At 44.9% G+C, this 21,986-nt stretch overlaps 1 protein-coding gene across 1 annotated transcript in view; it reads left to right on the plus strand.

Annotated features, from left to right (window-relative positions):
* Positions 1–21,986, plus strand: part of IGDCC3 (immunoglobulin superfamily DCC subclass member 3) — a 362,029-nt gene that overhangs the window by 248,199 nt on the left and 91,844 nt on the right. Inside the window, exons 3-4 of the mRNA XM_078683466.1 lie at positions 7,965–8,109; positions 10,037–10,167. Of these exons, the coding sequence (XP_078539592.1) occupies positions 7,965–8,109; positions 10,037–10,167 (276 nt within the window). The remainder of the gene's footprint in view (positions 1–7,964; positions 8,110–10,036; positions 10,168–21,986) is intronic.

Here is a 21,986-nt window from a genome sequence, read left to right on the forward strand (position 1 = left end):
ACAACCCTTCAACCCATACCCACCCTAAAAATGCCCTCGCCACCCAAAACCCCATACCACCCTAAAAATACCATTGCAACCCAAAAACCCATATGCACCCTAATCCCTAGAAATACCCTTGCCACCCAAAAACCCATACCCACCCAAAACCCTAAAATTACCCTTGCCACCCTAAACCCTAAAAGTACACTTGCCACCCAAAACCCCATACCTACCCTAAACCCTAAAAATACCCTTGCCCCCCAAAAACCCATACCCACCCTAAACCCTAAAATTACTGTTGCCACCCAAAAAGCCATACCCACCCTAAACCCTAAAAATAACCTTGTAACCAAAAACCCATACCCACCCTAAACCATAAAAACCCATACTTACCTAATAATTACATTTAAAATGCGTGCCTTTACCATTCATGCCTTTACAACGAAATTCGTTGTAAAGCCATGAGTTGTAAAGGCATATGCGTGGTAAAAGTTAGCGTTGTGATGAAAATGGGGTGTAATGGTATCTGCGTTGTGACCGCAATGTAATGGCTGTTTCCCGAACAGAACACGAGGGCTTTACCACGTTGTGACTTGGTAGGGTATCGCTGTGCTTCCACCGGAAGAGAGTGCTCCGCCCAGCATGAATGCATTGAAAGAGAAAGTCTTGTGCGTGTACAGACAGCAGCTAACACGAAGTGGGCCGGTTGGGTTTCCTTATTTAGTGCTTGTCAAACCACTGAAAACGGCATATTTAACTGAATGTTTTCAAAGAACCAATTACTTTTTATTAGGATTGATAAACCATGATGGAAATGTTTGATCCAATGCTTCTTAATCACCATTCCACGCTCTTGCCATTAATTTTTGTACAGCAGTGCAGAGCTCGTGGTCCCTGTTAGTGATGAAGAGACGGTGAGAATCAGAGTGAAAGCCTAGGACAGATGTCTTCATTTATTTTCTAACAGTGAAGAAGTCATTGCGCTCCCTGACATCTTCCCAAGCTTGAGTAACCTTGAAAAACCCTGTTTCCACTTCACCTAACACATTTGAATCTATACATTTCCATCGAGCTGGCTTTCTTGACAGCAGAAGGTTATTGCTAACTGAAAAAACAAACGCCTGTTCTTCAAATATTGGAAGACTTTGCTATCCAGTGCTCTATGGGCAATAGTGAAAACATGAAATATAATTTGAGACTTAACCAGCATTCAGTAACAACAATGGAGTACCAGGCTCCTATAATGTGTCTTGGCGATGCCCATAGCTACAAACGCTGCCGGCTTCTGCAACTTCTGAAAACCGTGTCCAAGTCGCTGTGTTTGAATGCCATGCAAAGTGTTGAAAAAGTCTTAACTGGCCTCATTGAGGATGAACTGAGAACAGCATGCCATGCCACTGTAGAAGGCCTGAAACCAGGCATGATCCTTCAGAGTATCTCAAGTGAGAATCATAATCAACAGTTTATCACCAATACAGGTGTGAAAATGGATGCAACACATCTTTAATAGCTCAAAAACTGGCAGCATATAGGTCTTAAATAAAATAGGGGTTTAGTCTGAGGTAATCCCTTCTAGGGTAACACAACTCATTATGCTTGACAGAACCAGCTCTGGACATCTACTGACATACCCATCACTTTCTCTAGGGAGGGAATAGTAAGGATATTTCCAATAGATCACTGAGGCCACCTATTCTTGATCCAGGATCTCACCTAATCCTCTTTGAATATTGATTAACCATTTCAGAGCACCACCAGGGGATTTTAGGGACGGGAGACCTTGATCGCTCTCACCACATTTCTAATGATCTGAGCAAAAGGAATATTAGAAATGGGCCAACAGCAGAGAACTGGTAATGTATCTGAAATGTTTGTGCCCCATTGACAGTAAATTACGTTAGCAATGCAATCATTTATTATCTTTCAAGAGGGGGATCACCGTTATGCAAATTAGTGCATCCTAGCGCCAAGGGAGTAATCTGGCCAGTCTACTAAATCATGTGCCCAACGAATTCAACACGCAACCACACTACTTTGCTACTTAAGCTGTACTTTTTTGAGCAGGCTACACAAGACCCACTTGCTTCTGGAGTGTGCTTTCCCATGCTCAGTGAATGTGCCACCGTAGTTAGACCTGACCTGTAGTGAAGATGGTTTGGTTAGTATATACTTAGTCCATCCTCTAATCACACAGAGCTTTGAATTTCTCCTCTACTGCTGTGCTCTGGAGGTAAACACTGTTTTCCCGCTCTTTCTTAAATGAATTGGCAATTGTAGATCTTAGGTGGGATTCCACAGGTGCGTAACTTCTGAAAACCCGAACATTCTACCCTACACACAGGAGATAGGTGGCTGCAGTAACATCCACTTAGCTGACATACCTGACAGCACCCTTGAAGGACTTAATACATGTACACTCACTTCACAAAGGGACAATTGTAATGCAATGAAATATTCACGACCTTCTAGCTCTGTAGTGTTCCCTCCCAGTGGGAAAACGGGGCATCTGTGAATATAGACAGACACAAGGAAAGAAAGACTTCAAAAACTACGGTTTAGAGTTAAGCAATAACATCCCACTCATATTGCCCTCTCTACTCACTGAGTCTCTTAGAAAGGAGTTAAAAACCCACCTTTTAAAGGAGCATTTCCATCTTCACCCTAAACAGCATGCTTTCCAGTCCACAGACACATGACTAATCTACTGTGATCCCAGTATCTCCCATGGAAGCTGATTCATCGAAAGGCCAGTGTTAATGATGACATCCCGTGCCCTGTGACCTCAGGCATAAGAGGGTTGATCCCTCAGCAGCTGTGCATTGCCTGCTCAGGGGGTAGGAGAACAGCAAGAAGCCAGAGCAACTATCGGGTGCAATCTGATCCCTTAAAGCGCTGTTTACTTTCTGTTCCTGCCACAGGCCTTCATGGCCACCGAGACCAGGAGTAACAAGAATAGGCCTGGGCTACCTAAGGCAAAGACTGTGATAGCAGCTGCTACCCTTGACTAAGCTTAGTTGAAGTTCATAGTGGCTCTAATACAGGCTTTGTAAACTCTCTGAATTGCCACCCCTCATTCCATCCTACCCTTCAACCCAGCCTCCCCGTACAGCACCCACTGGTCCCAGAGGCACATTTATACTATATTTAAACACCCCTTTCACCCCCTGCTTAAACCATCTTTCACTGCGGCCTCAAATCCCAGCTCATAAAGTTCCTCCGCCGGTATCACATTTATCCCTGTGACCACAATTCAAAAAGAGGGGGGGACAAGGAGCTAATTAGAAAAGGTCCTGGACCGATGCTCCTGAAGATAATGGCAATTACGAAAGATGGTACCAGTTCCGTAGACTCTCCTTTAGGAACTGGTACCATCTTTCATAATTGCCAAATGCACATGTATCCCAACATGCAGCACTCCGCTCGATAGATTATACAGGCCTCCAACTTGGAGCAGAGGCAGCACAGCGCATATGCCTGCCATTGAAGGCACGCGGCGTCAACACGATCAAGTGCAGGTTCACGTTTCACCCTTGGCCATCATTTTGCAAAGTGTCTTCTCTGGGCGTAATGGAAGCAGAAAGGGAGGAGGAAGTGTCCTTGTCGTGGGGCAGGCATTTGTATACACGAGGGACGTTAGCATGGGCTTTCTGGACCCCCCATCCCCTCGTGTCAAAAGGCACATTTTTTGGGAGGCGGAAATCCAGGCTTTCCTTCTCTGTGACATTCCCACTGTGTGAAGATTGCGTTTTGATTTCCCCCGAGGACCCGTCACTTGGATGGGGAAGCGGTGATAGGGAGATGAGAGGGCGGTGCCCCCGCCCCCACGGGGAGTCCGTGGCCCTGGGTGCCAGATGGCAGGGCTACCGCTCTTGGAGAGAGACGTGGCCCTGTCAGGCTTGTGACAATGGAGGCGTGGACTGCCAAGCCCCCGGCTCCCGCCCATCCACCCCGCAGTGCCTCGTGACGGATAGGCCTTCTGGGCGCTCATTGTTCGCTGCTCTATAAATCCACGCTCCCTGCCCTCCCGTGGACACGGCAGCGTCGTCTCCCCCGAATCAGCATGCGCCCAGCACTTTCCCGCCTCATCCACAACGGGGGGCAGCGCGCGAAGATAATAGCAAGTGCACGAGCTGCACCACTGTGGCCGGGCCCAGACCCATCCACGTCTCCGGGTGAACCGTTCTGCTGTCGGAGGATTCAACGAGATTGGCCTAATTACCTCATTCTGGCCTAATTACCGCGATCGAGGCTCTCTCCCAGCTCCCTGTCTGTGTCCAGATGCTTCTCTGCACCCTAATAGCCTCATGGCCATTATATATGGACGTGGCCTTCATTAGGCGAGAGGTCGGATTATTGTCAGGGGACAGAAAACAATGCAGGGGGGCAAAGGCAGCACAGGCGCATTCTGGGGTGAATCACTTATGCAAATGAGGCAGTAATCTCCAGGCTTCTGGTCCTCCAGCAGTCACGCAGTTATATTAAAGGTCCCCAGTGCTCAACAACAGACCCAACCCTTTGGTTACAATGAACACATTGGTACAGGCAGCAGAAATCTCCCGTAATCTGTGCAGCTGTTAATGCCTCAAACACTGCTGCCTCAAAGCTGACAAAATGTCGCGGTTTTAAGAATTAACCTCCAGTGCTACTCAGGAGTTTACAGACTTTGCTCAAATTCAGGCTTTTGGACAGTAGCACGGTCAACCTTGTACCTTAAATACAGGGCTATCCCAGATTTTATGCAGAAAATCCAAGCTTTAACACCAGAGTCATCTCTCGGGTTACAGCCTTGAGTTTTATCAATTTCCACTGATTCCACAGGTGCAGGCCTCATACAGGTACCTCGCCTTCAGGGGCAATGTTCACAGCAGCACAGAGGGCCATGTTGGGCTAGCGAGACGCTCTTCTGGAAGGAAGGGTCCTTTCCCCAATGTCAGCATGAGTCAACACTTGTGAGGTTCTATGTATGGTCTGTGCCGCCTGAGCCTCTGTTATTTGCTCCCATTGTAGGAGTTTTTTTCAAAGAAAGCGAAAGGTGCACACGTTGCGGCGTCAAGAGGCAGCAGTCAAAGTATATTCCAAAAGTACTTCTTTTTATTTCAATAAATCTTTAAAACTGGCACACAGCCAACGCGTTTCGTTCCTGTTTTTTTGCCAGAGGGAACTTCGTCAGGGCTCTTTTATATGGTCTTGAGCAAAGATAGTAACAGGTGATACGTAGTAATATCAATAGCAGTCTTTATTTCCAACCTCTAATATATAAAAACGATTCTTTTGGGGGGGAGAATTCCAATAGGCGCAATAATATAGATGCGGCAAGTCTCAGGTAGGGAGATAATGTAACATTCTCAAATAACAGCTTCTCCTGCCGTCACGACATAGTCACCGGTAGGAGTCACAGGTCTTCGTGTTTCCTCCATGTGTGCCCTTGGGCACATCAGAGTTGTCCGAGGAGGTCACAACCTTCCAGTCCTTTAAGTGGGATAAAAAATAGGGTGCAGGGGTGTCTAAATGGGTTGTGTCTGAAGAAGCACAACTACAAATCCTTTCCAAGGGGCGTGGCCTATGTAATTTAGGGAGTGGCTTAAAAGATGTGTACTAAAATCCTGTACTTCACATAGCTGCAAACTGAAGAGCATTTAGGTGCCTCACTTTGAGTTTTCTGTTGTAATTACAGCCAGACATGCCACACAACACTACAATATGCCCAAAACAAGTCAGACCTATTGGACGTGCCAATACTTCTTTCAGCTCCTGCACTTTAGTATACACCCCCTGCATACAACTCGCTCACTCACCTGTAGGGCTGCATTTTGTTTCCTTTGGCGCTGTCCATATTTCAATAGTGCTGGGCGGCCTCAGCGTAGCGATGCGCTATATAAATATGAATTCATTCACTCATTCAACTGTGTACCTATGTAACAAAATTAGCACACATGTGGCCATCGCACTGTGCTCTCTACAGAGAAGTCAAGGGTTGGATGTGCATGTAGTTTGCACACCTTTAATACCCCCTGCGAGGCATTGTGAGAAACTCGTAGGGGCCTCGGCAAACTTATTTGTGCTCTGTCATGAATGCCCACCTGCCACCTGAGCTTCCCAGACACCGGGAGGCGACTCACCCCGAAGTATGGGCCATACAAAAGCCACGCAGCATGCTGAAAAAAAGCAAACACTCTTTGAGAAAGCAAGGGTAAATAAAACGTGAAATGCAAACAGGGATGGTGTCTCCTGTATAGAATACCTTAAAGGTTTTTACAGTCATTGTTGAGAAATCAATCAGTATTTTTCAATTAACCAGACCACCGGTGCTCGGCCTGCAAACAGTGTTTCCTGCATTGTGAACGTGTTTGGTTTGTGCACGTCACTCATCATGCAGCAAAGGGTGCAGCGCTTTATAAATATTGAATAGTAGGCTTCAACGGTATCCCATGGCTGCCGCTTCACCATTCTGCTCAGAGCGGGCAGATCTGTTGTTAATTTGGAGCCAACAAAGACAACACAAAATCTCAGTGCACCTTTGAATAAAAACAAGGAACGGGGTGTTCTGTACCAGAATACTGCACATTTATACAGACTGTGCCACAACCCCTTGCATAAGAAGGGCGAGATGGCTGTGTGGTGAGTTCTGATGCAGAGACCAGACCCTGTGGTCACAAGACATTCTGTGTCCTCGGTTGGATGGAATCAGTTCATCTAATTTGTGATCTAAGCGCTGATTGGAGTATCTCTGTAACCAATCACACTCATCACCTTCGTTTTACATCCCTATTCGTCATCACATCATGTGTAAATAAAGCAAAGTGTTTGGCATGGGATTTTTCATCAAAAGCCATCAACAGATAACAGATAAAAAAGGACTGGAAATAGTTATATCTTATTTTCTGAAAACATTCTGTTCTAAAAGAACTCAAAAGAGTGGGCGTACAATATTCTGTAGGGAGTAATGAATGTAGAATATAAAGATAACATTTGTTTATGCTTACAGCATTCCACCCTTCAAAAACAGCACATGCCTTCATGTGGCCAGTGCGTTTTAGTCTACAAGCTCATTCGGCCTGCAATACGAATGAATGAATATATGTAGCCCACACACTTCTATACTTCATGGTGCTGGTATATGCTGAAGATGTATGAGTATTCCCAATGTGCGGGGTGTATCTCAACTAGTGAAGGTACACGTTGAGAAGCTTCCTGCACCCTCGTCCTTATTCTGGTGTGGCCTTTTGCATACATCTTCATGTTACATGTTGAAATGGTACAGAGTTATAGAGAATTCTTGTCTCTGCTTCAGTGAGTATTGAAGGTGGATTGCCCCTTTGCTTGAATTACATTTTGTTTCTCTATAGCTGACTTTAGGGCTTCTGGGCTGGATGCGATCCTTTTAATCCTCAGCATTTGGGAATATGGTAGATGGTAAATGAGACTGGGGGGATGCAAACTGGAAAATAACAGGTTGTTTCTATCTGTTTCTTTCTTGTAAATTGTACTGTCCAAGTTGGTAGTGGATTAAAATATGTACCATGTAAAAGCCCTTACAAAAGTTTGGCAAAGTGTAATAAGAGAATTTCTGCCTTTCAATGTACACTGCCTAGATACGTATCTCGTTATGTCTTTTTCAGAAAAATGGCTCATTATTATGTTCAGTAAAGATCCTTGTGAGATATTAATAATGCTTTAAGATATCGTGAACAGACTGTCACTGCATCAATGAAATACAAGAATATATTTTTCTAATAAAACACATGGTTGTTAGGTAGTAATTATATATATAATATGAATGAATGTTCGTTGCTTCTATGAAAAACAAGCAAATATTTTCTAACAAAAGATGCAAAATAACTTCTTTTCATACAGATTTGCATCTGTTTGTGAAGATATGTATACTCTTTGGGTATCATTGGTAAACTGTGCTCTGGTGAGGCGGAGAGCAACTCTCTATTCGCACTGTTAGCTGAAGTGGTGTTTTGCTTCTCTCTCTGCAGCCATGTTGGACTTCCATGTACTACCCCAGAACACAGTGGTAGAAGAAGGTGGAGTTGCACGGTTCCAGTGCCAGATCCACGGTTTGCCGGAACCTGTGATTACATGGGAGAGGAATCAAGTACCCATTGATACTGACAATGCAAGGTGAATGCACATGAAATATGATATATATGTGTGATGATTGATGGCTTCAATACTCCGTCTTTGGATGGGCGGGGTAAGATGGCTTCATATGCTCAGTTTCTGGCTGGTGGAAATATGTTGACTTCCAATGCTCAGCCCTTGGATTGTGAGAGTTTCTGGCTTCCAGTGTTCCCTGGGGCACAAAGAGTAGGGTGACTTTCAATACTCAGTCCTTGAATGGTGAGAGTAGGTTGGATTCCAATCCTCATTCGTGGGTCAGGGATAGTCAGATGGCTTCCAGTATTCAGTCCTTGGATGGTTAGAGTAAGATAGTTCCTATATTCATTTTTTGGGTGAGGAACCTAACTTCAATGGTAGGGAAAGAAAAGGACTTTGAATACTAATTTCTGACATACTGGGTGCAGGGAAGGTAGGATGTCTTTTGCTACTCACACCTAGGCGAGGCAGGCAGGATGATTTTATGAGACACTATATTTTCTAAGTGTCGCACACTATTTGTAAGCTGCATCAGTGCACAGAGAGATGAAGAAATGTAATAGAGATATGGAAAAAAGTGACCCTACTATTTGTGAAATACCGACACACTACTCTCTTCTGCTCTGGGTGCTCAGTGGTGAGGTTTTTTACTGATTCGTATTTGACAGAGTCCCATATCATAGAAGCTTCTCACCAGGCTGGACAGAAAGTGTGAAGACCTAGTGGTGTGTGGCCAAACATGCGAGCAGACGACTTTTGGCACAAAGACCAACAGCATAGCATGGGTTGAGGAGCATGGTGTACTGTACAGTGTGAGGGATCTAGTGCACGCAGACTGGGCATGTGGACAGATTGTGGAAAGCGCTAGCACTGAATTTAAGCTCCCAACATCCTAGGTCTGTCACCGTTCACAGGTACCAAAACAAGCAGCCAGAGGACTATAAATTCACAGTATGTCAGGAGTTTACAGTCTTGACACCACTTATTGGTATTAGTACTATGTGGAAAAATAATACAAAAACATCTAGTAAGCGTGGCAGACATGGCCCTTTATTAAGGACGCAGCGGTTGCCCTGTATGCATATGCGATTGCAGACATATGCACGTGACGCTCCCTTCTATGTGGGCACACAGCTCAGAATGATTTTGCTATTCTTATTAGTTACATCTAAAACACCCCTAGAGCACAAATACTGGAAAAGTTGAACAGTCTGTTTTGTATTATTTTGTGTTTCGTTCGCTCCATATTTCTATCACGTACAGGGCTAACAATTTACGTGGCCCAGCAGCGTTTTTTCCTGGCGCATGGCGGGTGTGTGTGGTTGTGGGTTTGCCCTTGGAGGGCCTCTCATGGGAGTGTTGATGGACCAAACATGCACAATATAGTAAATGTTATGTGATGGTGGGCTGGATGTTGGATTTTCGCTGTGGTCGCGTTCCAACGTGGAGGTTAGGCATTGCCACCTGTGGCTAAATTCGTGTGAGGCATTTCTGTGGTTTGAATCTATGGGGCATCCCATTTGCCCCTCCGCTCCTCCTAATCAACATCAGCAGGGTCTGTCTGCCTGATGGTGATCCTGGTAGACCTCATGTTGAACGGGGTTGATTTTACCTGCCTACATGTTAGTGGAGTATTTGTGTGAGTGGATGCGTGGTGTCTGTTTCTTTGCTGGGTGTTTCAGTTGATTCTGGTGGTGGGCTGCTGGGGTGGTGAGCTGTGTAATTCCAGATTGAGGGTTTTAAGGTTTTCTGCAGTTGTAATTTGCTCAGGGCAACACTATCATGATAATCTATTGTTTGCATGCATTACACTTTGGGTATTATGACTGCACCATGCCTGCTACTGTTCCATCTGGGATAGTGTGCTTTCAGCCTGTGGAATGCTCCTGCAATCTCTGCCCATCAGAGAGGTCTCCCTAGTCAGTGCTCTGTGTTCTCTCCTTCTGCCCAGGTACACCCTGCTGCCCACCGGCGTGCTGCAGATCACCAGCTTGAGAGCCCAGGACAGTGGCATGTTCCGCTGCGTGGCAACCAACATCGCCAACGTCAAGTACAGCCCGGAGGCACGGCTTGTGGTCTCAGGTCAGCCAACAGGAGGGTCACTGTTGCTATGACTTCTACATATTGTGTGTTTATGTCGCTCTCACAGAATACTTTACAATACATCACGTGTTGTATTCTGTTTTGAACCCTCAGTGGCATCGAAGTGGTTAACAATGGAGTGATATTTCGTATTTCAAGGCACTTTACTATAACCGTACTTTGTTAAACACTTATGAACACAGGCATCAAGTGCTTCGGAATCAGCCTTATTTTATGTAACTCTTTAAAGACTGAAAAGAATCAGGGACCCTTCCAAAAAGTCACCCTTTATATAACACCAGTATTTATGAATGGCTATGGCATTAAGGAAAAAAACAGTAAGGCACACTTTTTGTAGTGCCAATTATCAATGACTTTAAAGTAGTTTAACAAATAAATGTACCTGAGGAGCGATAAAGTGCTTAAAAAGCAACCCTATATGAAGTGCTTTTCACCCAGAGGGGCATGAGGGTGAAAATGTTTAATCCCAAATGGCATCAAAGCACTTCACTCTCTCATTTGTTCATGGAGTCGGGTATTCAGCCCAAGGCCCCTTCAGACCTGCACAAACAGTGTAAAGACTAGATCTCTCAGTAAACTGGTCTATCGTCGGCCCATATTAGAGTTTAATCTAGTGCCCACTCTTACACAGCCCGGGGATAGAAGGGGAAACGGGCGGTTGTGAAATAACTCCCACAAGGGCCCAACTCTATTCTGAGATGAACCCATTCATCACAGTTCGCCAAATGTGCACTGACCAGACCCTGTGTTAGGCCATGTGCCCTTAAAGGACCTTCAGACCGGAGTATATCCTCATCTGCTTCTGCTGTCCCAAGCAGGTCACCTACATATTATAGAGGCTACCTGTCTGGGCTGTGCGGAGGTCACCTGGCGGGGGTCAGCTGTCACGTGGCAGAGGGTGCCACCTCTAAGTGCATACTCTTTAATGCTCAAAGCTCACTCTGCTTTCTGTGACTGTGCAACAGCAGTGGGCAAGGTATATCCAGGAGACGTGGGTCCATGCCATAATTTCAAGGTAGTCGCATACAATAAATTAGCATACAACTAGTCGAGATTGTGGTTATTTATTGCCATTGATTGTTATGAAAATTTGGCATGGATCTGGGTCTCTGGGACCAGCATTGGACTCCCTGGGCTTGTCTCAGACCTCCCTGACATGGCGGTAAGGAGGCAAGTTAGAGCTACATCAGACACCATAGCAAACAATTCACTTCAAAGAAGGTTCACCATGTTTAAAGGAGCAAGGGTGTACATCTGTAGATTGTCCTCATCGTGGAGGGCAAACTGAAATTAATGCAGGATGTAACTCATAGAATGAAAGGAGTTAGATTACTGATAGCTGGTGAAGGGTTTGGTGCGGAGAGTGATTTTCATGCATAGTTCTGATATCTCCACTAATGCAGGCAGCAAAAGGATCACCTCCGACTAAGAATCGGGAAGTGGTGTGTGAATGTGTCAGGATGCCAGGGTGGTAATATTTCGGCGTTCAGTTAACTGAAATGTAGCCCCTTGAAACGACAGGCAATATAGAAACATGGTGGGTGCGCTCCCAACGATTTTTCTGTAACTTACTCTTCTAGTTTTCCTGCTTTACTATGTAATTCCAGGACTAAGCAAGGGTGTAGCCAGAGTTTACATCTTGCTTACTCCTGGAGCTCAGGAGTAAGCCACGAGTACTACAAAAGAAAGCCATACCTGTTCATGGCAAAATCTTTGTGAACAAGGCCATAATTGTTCCTCTATCCTCAGTATACATCCTCAGGACATGGACAGATACAAGGCACAGACACCCGCCTACCTGCATCTAGCGTATCATACTACACAAAGTAAACACTTTAAAAAAATGGACTAGCCATTAACTACAAAAGGAGAATACACATCAGGTGGTAAAATACATAATGTTTAATCAAAAGAGAGATTCAAATGGAAAAAAATGCAATTTCCCAACCAAAGAAAAATGTATGGCTTAGCTGACCACCCATGCCCTCTGTCTGGTCAATAACTAGAGGCCAAGCAAATCAGACACAGCAGAAGTCCATCTGCTTCAAACAACAGTCGGTCGATAGGCTGCACTTATCGAGCCCCTGCACGTGTCTTAGCATTATTTAAAGACCAGCCCCACACTTCTGTTCACTGAGTGAGCCGGGCCCCAGGATATGGAGCCATTGATTTAAAAATTACATCACAGGAAGAAGAAAATAAAGCTCCTTAAATGGAAGGTCGAACTGCGATAATAAATGTAATGCTCGCTTCTTTGTTGTACTACCACGATTGAAAACAAGCATTGGCAATGCCAGTAGATCTGGCTAATGAATGAAAGTGTCTTTTATGTCACTGGTGGGTTTAGGCACTCAATAAGTTATCACATACGCACTCTGCCACTCATCCTTGTACTCATGCATCTATTCATCAATTCAAAGATTCATTCTTGCATTCACCCTCTGACACAACCGTAGTAAAACATATTCAGAAACTCTACAACATGTGCAAGATAAACCAAAAAAATACAAATACAAAAAAGAAAAAATACGACCTTCCATGCGTGCTGGGCATATGATTGCAATAAAGGCACTACACATAGAAGCGTGTGTCCGTATTGCAGAGGTATTGTAAATAATTTATTGTTGCTTCAAAGTTCCAGCATGACAGCCACATTTAGAACCAATGTATTGGCCTTGTTGGAAGGGTAAAATGATGATAAACTGTGGACAAGAGCATTCTATATTAGTCTCTTGGTGTAGAGGAAGTGGGCACGTGGCATGAGCTGCACTGCAGATGAAATGAGTGGCCAGCATGAGACTCCTACGAGCACTGCCTGAAGAGCCGTAGCATCTGCTTAGGAAACTTTAAAAAAAACAGAGGAAAAGCAAAGAAATGAAAGGGGAAATATAAAAGGAGAAAATTGAAAACAAAAGTACTGGCCAACCAGCCTGGATGCTGAAGCACATTGATTTTCAGGTAGATGTACACATGTGATCAGAAAATGCCATTATTCAGTGGATGAGAGAGCCAATGACTGGGGCAGACTGGACCATTCCACCTGCAATATACTGTCGCGGATAGAACCAGGGAGTATATGACACTCTGGAAGACCAATGACAGAAGATGGCTAACTTAAAGGTCCTCTGTGTATTTATATGGACATATATTAATATATATGAATTTATATATTATTTGCTGATTTTTATTTTTAAATTACAAGATCCTAGCAGACAGTTAATGAGAGATTCTAGCAAGAATTATTACAGTGCACATCTTCTCCCCCTATGGTTTGTGAGAGGCGGTAGCCAACACCAAAATCCTTCTGTATAAAGGCAATCTATGGCATTGCATGGAACAACATAATTATCTATAGGCTGTAATACAGAGAAATAACAATCCACCCTTAAATGCCTTTTCACTCCAATATGCCAGGTCTACTGTGTTTATCATTACTTTTCATAATAAACTGATCAGACCTATAGTATCGGAAATATTTTTTCCTAGTGAAACAACTGTACTGAACTTAAGCTTTCTCAGAAGGCAACCGTCATACATACAGTCATAAATAATAATAATAATAATCCACATTTTGTAAAGCGCACAATCACCCGTAAGGGTCTCTAGGCGCTGGGGGCCGTCGGGAAGATTAAGCAAGCTATTGCCCAGAGTCACATGGTGCTGGGCTAACCTGCCGCCGGAGCCGGGGATCGAACCCTGATCCCCAGATTCCAGCGTCAGTCGCCCTGGCCGCGGCGCCACACCTCTCCTAAAGTTACATAGTGTACAAAATTACAGTTGTCGAAGCAAAATAGCATCACTCCTAAGAGGGCCTAACAAGGATTCTATTTCTGCAAAATGTTCTACTGCCACGGTTTGTCAAAGGGGGTGACTAGCACCAAAACCTCCTTCGACTATGGCAATCTGTGGGATTCCATGTAACAAATTACACATCTGTAGGCTTTAATATAGATTAATAACAATCTATCCATAAATGCATAATGACTTTAATATTTAATTTTCACTGTAAATATGTGAGGCTTACTGCGTTTATCGTTTCATTATACACAGGCTCTTTACCAACTCAACTCAGAGCTCCTGTGTTGGTCTTCAGATATACTATAATAAAATTACAAATATGCACAAAATGCCCTTGTCAAAGAAATATAAAATCTCTGCTATCAGAGCCGAATAAGGATTTCCATAGTGCAAATAGTCTACCCATTGGTTTGTTCTGGTGGATCACAACACCAAAACCCTCGCCTACTACGGTAACCTGAAATTCCATGCAGCCAAATACCTGCCTACAGCCCTTAGCACAGTGCAGTCACAATCCATCCTTAAAAGCATACTGTCTTTAACCGCATGCGTGCGGGCGGAATTCCGCCCGTACGCTGAGTTTTAAAAAAACGCATGTTACGTGACGAGCTGGGCTCGTCATGAGCGTGCGAGGAGGCTACCTCATGACGAGCCCAGCTCGTCATCAGCGTCGAAGGGGTTAACACATGCTTTTCACAATAAGTAGGCCAGGCCTACTGGCTTTGTTATAATGTTCCATTATAAAGAGATCAAACCTATGAAATCTGGCTTGACTTTTCCCAGTGAACCGATGAAGCCTTTACCCTTTCCACTGGCTTTACATTTTAGCTAACCCCAGCCCATTCAAGTGCATTTAAAATGACAATCATCATGCAAATAGTTGTACAATTACAAATATGTATGAAAATACAGCTTGCTAAACAATATACAACCCCTCTCAACAACACCCAACAAGAATAATCACAGTGAACCCCCCAGGGTTTGTCAGAGTGGGTGGGCAATGCCAAAAACCCTTGCTTACTATGGTAATCTGTGAGATTACAAGTAACAAAATACCTGCCTGTAGCGTGCAATACAATGTGATATCAACAAGCTGACAGACTTTAACAAATGCTATTTACATTTAATAGTCTAGAACAACTGCCTTTATGTTTCATCACAAGTAGACAAGAGAATGGCACAAGACATAACTTTGCCCAGTGCAACAATCAGTTCTCTAACTTGCCATCAAAACCAAGTCGGGCCTACTGTTTTGGGCATAAGCTTTTCTACAAGACAACCATCAGACATAACATTAAAAAGGTATATACAGTGTTGCAGCGTGAATTATTTTCTGGATTCACATGCTGTGCATCATTCCACCATCTAGTGGTTGGGTCCGGAATTGTCTTTGTTTTTTTTTCTTTTTTCTTGTTTTGGTCGCTATCGACCACCATTTGGTGTCAGGTACGTCCCCTGTATGACGTCAGATGGCATCCTGGATGTCGTCGTGCGTGGTGGCCATCTTCAGATTCTTTTTTCCGCCGCTGGGTCTGGAAGCAAGACGGGAAGCTCCGAAGAAAAGTATGTTTTTCCCGAAAAAACTTAAAGAAAAGAAGATCGTCGTTGATAGGATCAATGAGAAGAAACCGAACATCGATGCAGAGTCGTAGACAGAAGCACAGCGGCCCGCACCAGAGGACCACTCCGGGTTACAAATGGCGAGGTAGGGGCCATGGAGAAGACCCCTTTTAAATTCTGCCCCAAGTGCCATCACAAATACACACAGCGGGATCCACACACCGTGTGCAACCTCTGCCTAACCAAGGACCACCAGGATAAAGACTATGAGGCCTGTGCAGCATTCCTGCCAAAAACTCTCAGGACACGCCAAAATCAGAAACAGGCCCACTACGCCACGATGTCGATGCCAACGAAGAAACCTTCCATGAGCGAGATGGGTTTCTCGAGCGACGAAGAGGAACACACAGCTCCTGCGGAATCCACACATAAAGGATTGGACGTCAAAGTTATAGAAAAGGACGCCGAAAAGAGACGCGCCGAAAAAAAGGCGAAGGAATCGAAGAAAAAGACAGACATGGTAAGAACCAAAGATCCGTCGGAACCGAAGGGCCACAAACCAAAAACAGCCGAGGCAGCCCCGATGCCGAACAAAAAGGGGATCGAAGGTCAGCCGCGACCGAAAGAAACCCAGGGCACCCACCCAAAGGATGCCGAAGATGGAAGGCTCCTAAGCCAAGGGTCGACAACACCAAACCCAATAAAAAGGCATCGAAGATGAACGTCAATGTTGAAAAGAAAAGGAAGACCCCCAGTATCCGACGCCGAAAAGGCCCTCTAAGTCGAAAAGAAGAAGACTCAAGGAAGAAATGGCTGTGCTATTGCAAAGAAAAAAGGAGTTTGACGATTCACTAAAGGTGTATCGAATCCCTAAGGCTCCGGAAGTTGAACATGAAACCGTCAACGCCGAAGAGGCGGAAGATGGTATCCTCCAATCCCCACCAATGGCAGAACCTCGAGGCAGAGACCCCGAGAAATACAATACGGTACCGAAGGAGGAGGAAAACGAAGAAAACTTTGAGGACAAATGGAATGATCTCGACACCGAGAGTCCAGAGGAAGAAATCTGTAACTATCCTTCCAAGGCATCTCCCCAAGATGACATTGCCTCCTACATTGAAATTGTTGAAAGGGCTGCAAACCAGTTTGGGGTGCCCCTAGAGGAAGAAAAGGGGGGTACATGTTTCCTGTTGGAAACCCTGGCTCCTGCAACAAAGGAACAAAATATATTCCCATGTTACCAAGTATTCTGGACCAAGGCAAGGAAGCCTTCAAGGAGCCAGCAACTAAGAGAGGGGTAACTCTAGAGTGGAGAAAAAATATAAACCCTCTTCAAAGGACCCAAAATATATACAGGGAAATGTTACGCCAGATTCCATCATCGTAACAACGGCCAGAAGGAGAGCTAGTGCAGTCTCCAATACAGGACCTCCTCTAGAAAAGGAGAGTAAAAGGATGGACTTAGTGGGAAGAAGAATGGAGAAAGAAGCAGCAATGCAGTGGCGCATTGTCAACTCAAATGCCCTGCTGAACAGATACGGCCACCAACAGTGGGATGAAATGGAGGAGTTTATAAACAAACTCCCAGAGGAGGACAAGAAAAGAGCAAGAGCGGTGGTCCAAGAGGGAAAAAATTTAGCTAATACATGCCTAAAATCTGCACTAGATGCAGCAGACACTGCGAGCAGGCAAATGTGCACAGGAACCATCCTCCGAAACCATGCCTGGCTCAGGATCTCTGGATTCAAGCAAGAAGTCCAGACATCAATTATCAACAGACCTCTTAACAGACAAGAGTTATTTGGCAAGGAAGTAGATGAATCCCTTCAACAGATCAAGAAGGATAATGAAACAGCAAGGGCAATGGGGGCCCTACAACAAAGAGGAGGTTTCTCTAACAGAAAGACCACAGGAAGAGGCAGCTTCGGCCAAAACCAGCAAATGCTGCAACAATCGCTGGGGCAAAACACAAGCCAACAAATGTGTCAACAATCTGGTTACCAGGGCTGGCAACAACAGAAGCAGCCCTTTCAAGGGCGAGGAAACGGCAGAGGAAGAGGCCAAACCTCCAGAGGGAGGAGTAATACCTCTAACTGACTTCCACACAAAAAAGGACCCACACAAGACACCAGTGGGGGAAGAATATCCTTCTTCCACAACCAGTGGGAAAGGATTACAATGGACAAATGGATATTAAATTTGGTACAATGCGGATATTGCATAGAGCTAACAAAGACACCACCTGCAAATCCACCAAGAATAAGAACATTATCCAAAACAGAACAAACACTGCTAAATGCAGACATCAAGGAACTATGTCTAAAACGGGCAATAGAAACAGTACCAAGACAGGAACGGCACAAAGGAAACTACTCCCCATGCTTCCTGGTACCAAAACAAAACTTAACCCTGAGACCAATCTTGGACTTAATATTCATAAACAAGTTCATACGGACACAACACTTCAAAACGTGTACCCTTCAAGAAATAATCACACAAATCCAAAAAGGAGATTTCCTAGCAACAATAGACCTCAAAGACGCCTATTTACATATTCCAATGAACAAAACACACAGAAAGTACCTAAGATTCCTACACAATGAAACACACTACCAATTCAAGGTACTCCCATTCTGAATAAAATCAGCTCCATGGGTGTTCACAAAGTGTCTGGTCGCAGTGGCCGCCTACTTAAGAAGGGAAAAGATCCATGTATACCCCTATCTGGACGATTGGCTAATAAGGGACACAAAAGACAAATATGCCACAAACAGGTTCACAAAACATTCCAAACACTTCAAGGCCTAGGTTTCTCAATAAACCACAAAAAATCTTCAACAAACCCACAAAGGGAAAAAACCTTTCTGGGGGCAAGACTAAATACAAAAAACGCAAGGGCAATTCCCACACAAAACAGGATACAAGCTATCTACAAGGATACAGGCCTCTACCAGAAGGGACAGTCTCTGACAGTGAGGAAGGTAATGAAACTTATGGGCATAACGGCATCATGCATCCCACTCATCCCTCACACTCGCCTACACATACGACCATTCCAAGAATGGATCGCCAACAGCTGGTCACAAGCCACAGGAAATTGGGAAGATCTAGTAGCTGTTACACAAAGGATACAGACAGAGACACAATGGTGGGCATCCAACAATATAGCACAGGGGAGACCTTTCAAGAACACAACTCCATCTGCGACAATCACCACAAATGCATCCCTCAACGGTCGGGGAGCACATCTGAACAAACTACAGATTCATGGGCAATGGAGCGAAGAAGACTCCATAAAACACATCGTACCTACCTGTTAGATAGCAACATACATTTTTGCCAGCCTAGAAGTACACCTCGCTGCCATAGTGGCATAAACAAGAGGAAAAACATGCAAAAGTTTCTGTACTAGACCACTCATCAAAAGATTTTTGGAAAGAGCAAAAAGAGTGGCTCCTCCAAGAACTGCTCCTGTACCAACCTGGAGTTTAAATACAGTGCTGTCTCCGCTAATGGGAAAACCATTTTAACCCATGCATGCAGCAGATATCAAACATATCACTCTTAAGACAGCATTTCTCATTGCAATAACATCACTACGGAGAGTAAGTGAACTACAAGCATTAACTGTAAAAGAGCCATATCTATAAATCCACAAGGATAAGGCAATCTTAAAAACGAACCCACAGATTTTACCGAAGGTGGTAACTAAGTATCACATGAATCAAAACATCATCTTGCCAGTTTTCTTCAAGGAACCAAAAACTAAGGCAGAATGTAGCCTCCATACCCTAGATATAAGGAGGGCTCAACTATACTACCTGCAAAAAACTGAACAAGTGAGGAAAACAAATCTGTTGTCTGAGGCTTACTCGCAAACCAATACAGGATCAACTGTCACTAAAGCAACCATTGCAAGATGGATAGTACAAGCTATACAACTAAGCTATACCAATGCCAAAAAAGAACTAACAATACAACCAACAGCTCACTCCACTAGAAAGAAAGGAGCAACACTGGCTTTCATGGCTAATGTGCTCATCGATGCCATCTGCGCAGCAGCAACATGGGCATCACCACACACATTTACAAAGCATTATTGTGTTGATATATAGATAAATAAGGAAGCTCAAATTGGACAAAGGGTGCTTCAACACGTGTTTGCTAAGTCTTCCTCGCACCACAGCCTCCCACACACAGGGGAAACTGCTACATAATCTGATACACAGCATGTGAATCCAGATAAGGATTTACGCTGCAAAACGAAATGGTTACTTAAGAGTAGGAGTAGTTTTGCAGCTTGAAGAGTTTTCTGGATTCACATGCGACCCACCCAGCCTTCGCCTAGAAGGAACACAAACTAGTGGGGAAGCAAAGTACAATGTTAAGAACTATACACAAGGATTAAATAACATAATGACAGAAAAAAGAATCCGAAGATGGCCACCACACACTTCGACCTCCAGGATGGCGTCTGACGTCATACAGGGGACGTACCTTACACCAAATGGTGGTCAACAGCGACCAAAACAACAAAGAAAAAAAAAAGACAATTCCGGACCCAACCACTAGATGGCGAAATGATGCACAGCTTGTGAATGCTGAAAACTCTTCAAGCTGCAAAACTACTCCTACTGGTAAGTAACCATTTTGTTGCAGAAGACTAAGCAAAATATCAGTTCTCCTAAAAGGCCTGAGTAAGGATTCTCACAGATCAAGTGTTCTAGATCCGCAGTTTGTCTCATAGTGTAACCTCTCTCAGTAGTAAGTCTAATTCTAGTAGATCTTTTTGTTGATCACATAAGGTCAGGCAGTAGTTGCACTGTCAAGCCAAACCTATAAATCCATATCTAAAGTTAACGATGGAAAGGCGGGTTGATGGGACTGCACCTCATTCCTCATGACTGACATCCTCCCATCTGTACTGCTTCCAGAGAAAAACACTGTAAATGATCTAAAAACACCTTAATAGCATTACAGTGTCATGTGTGTGCCCCTGAAACTTAAATCTCAGGCAGCCATTCTGCTGCTGGCTGAGGCAGCTGAACAAATAAACACAGGGATCACAACAGTGTGGAGGGAAAGCACTTTTTTTCGGTGGGAATACAGAATTTATGCCCAATCAAAATATGTATTCATGGCTACCAACATGTGGGCGGAGCCAAAGCCCCTCTTTGTAGTACTCTTGAAACTTCTTGTTTAGGTTGATCACATTACATCTGGCAACAGATGTGCTGTCAAGCCAGACTTAATAAGGCCTTACCGTAAATGAAGGGTGGGGGTTCGTGAGGGCCCTTCAACTAAATAATCTTAAATGTACTTGAGGCTCGGATCTTCACATATCCACAATTACCACTGGTTCGTCTTTGATTAATTTAAACGTACGCCAGATGAGTCCAGCGCAGTCCCTTGCTTCTTTTGAGGCCCATGTTTCCAAATTCTGCAGCTTATTCCAAAACAGAAGAGTAAGCATGTTCTACTTGCAGTATAAACTCGCTTTGATCTGTCAGCGCTGCTCGGTGACCTTTCAACTCTTGGGTGGTCGTGTGCGTCACAACAGTAAGTCCAAGTAATAAACTGGACACGGTTATGTGCACGAGTTGATTTTTTTTCTGTACTGCTGAGGTCACCTCCTACGAGGGATGAAAGGTAGGCCCCAGAAGCCGCTGTGGTGCAGGGGCTCGGCGCCTGAGGAGGCATCTCTTCGCCTCTAGGCGCTGTGGACCCATTTCATGCAGTAAGGGAAGGGCAGCACAAGCCAACCAGCACAGTGACCGACAGAGGCCCAGGCAGCCCTGGCGTGGTTTGAAATCCTGAGTCACACTTAGAAGACATGGATGCTGCCATTACAGACAGGGGCGGCCTTAGGCATGTGCAAGCTGTGCGCCTGCACAGGGCCACCAAACCCCAGGGGCCACCATATCCTTAATATAATATTCCTCTGAGGATGGATACATATTTGTCTGGTGGCCCCTGGCAGGGATTTGGCGGCCTCCGGCTCTGTTCCACTTCCAAACACCCTGACTCCCCCCCCCCCTCTTCACTGGCCTCCGCGCCTGCGTTCCTCTGGGGGCCCCCTACCTGTTCCTCAGGGGGCCCCCCTACCTATGCTCTCTGCCCAGGGCCACGATGAGCCTAGAGCCGCCCCTGTTACAGACCTAAGGCAGGTCATCTGTGATGTGCAGCGCCCGGTGGCGGAGCAGTGTCGGACGTGGGAGGCATGCGCGGCGACAACTCTCACCGGGGTCAAAGCACATAGTAAAAGCACAAATGCGGGGATAGTGCCAGGAGGCATATGTGTGCCTTACGGAGTACAAAAGTGCACCCCTGCGGCCTGTTCAAGATGGGCCTGCCCATCTGCTGCTTTCCAAAACGTTAATTCATCTTCATTCAGATCCGTTGCCCAATCCAGGGGACGGGGTTTATCACAGCTGGGCTTT

Source organism: Lissotriton helveticus, chromosome 3_1 (assembly GCF_964261635.1).
Source record: "Lissotriton helveticus chromosome 3_1, aLisHel1.1, whole genome shotgun sequence".
Classification (NCBI taxonomy): Eukaryota; Metazoa; Chordata; class Amphibia; order Caudata; family Salamandridae; genus Lissotriton; species Lissotriton helveticus.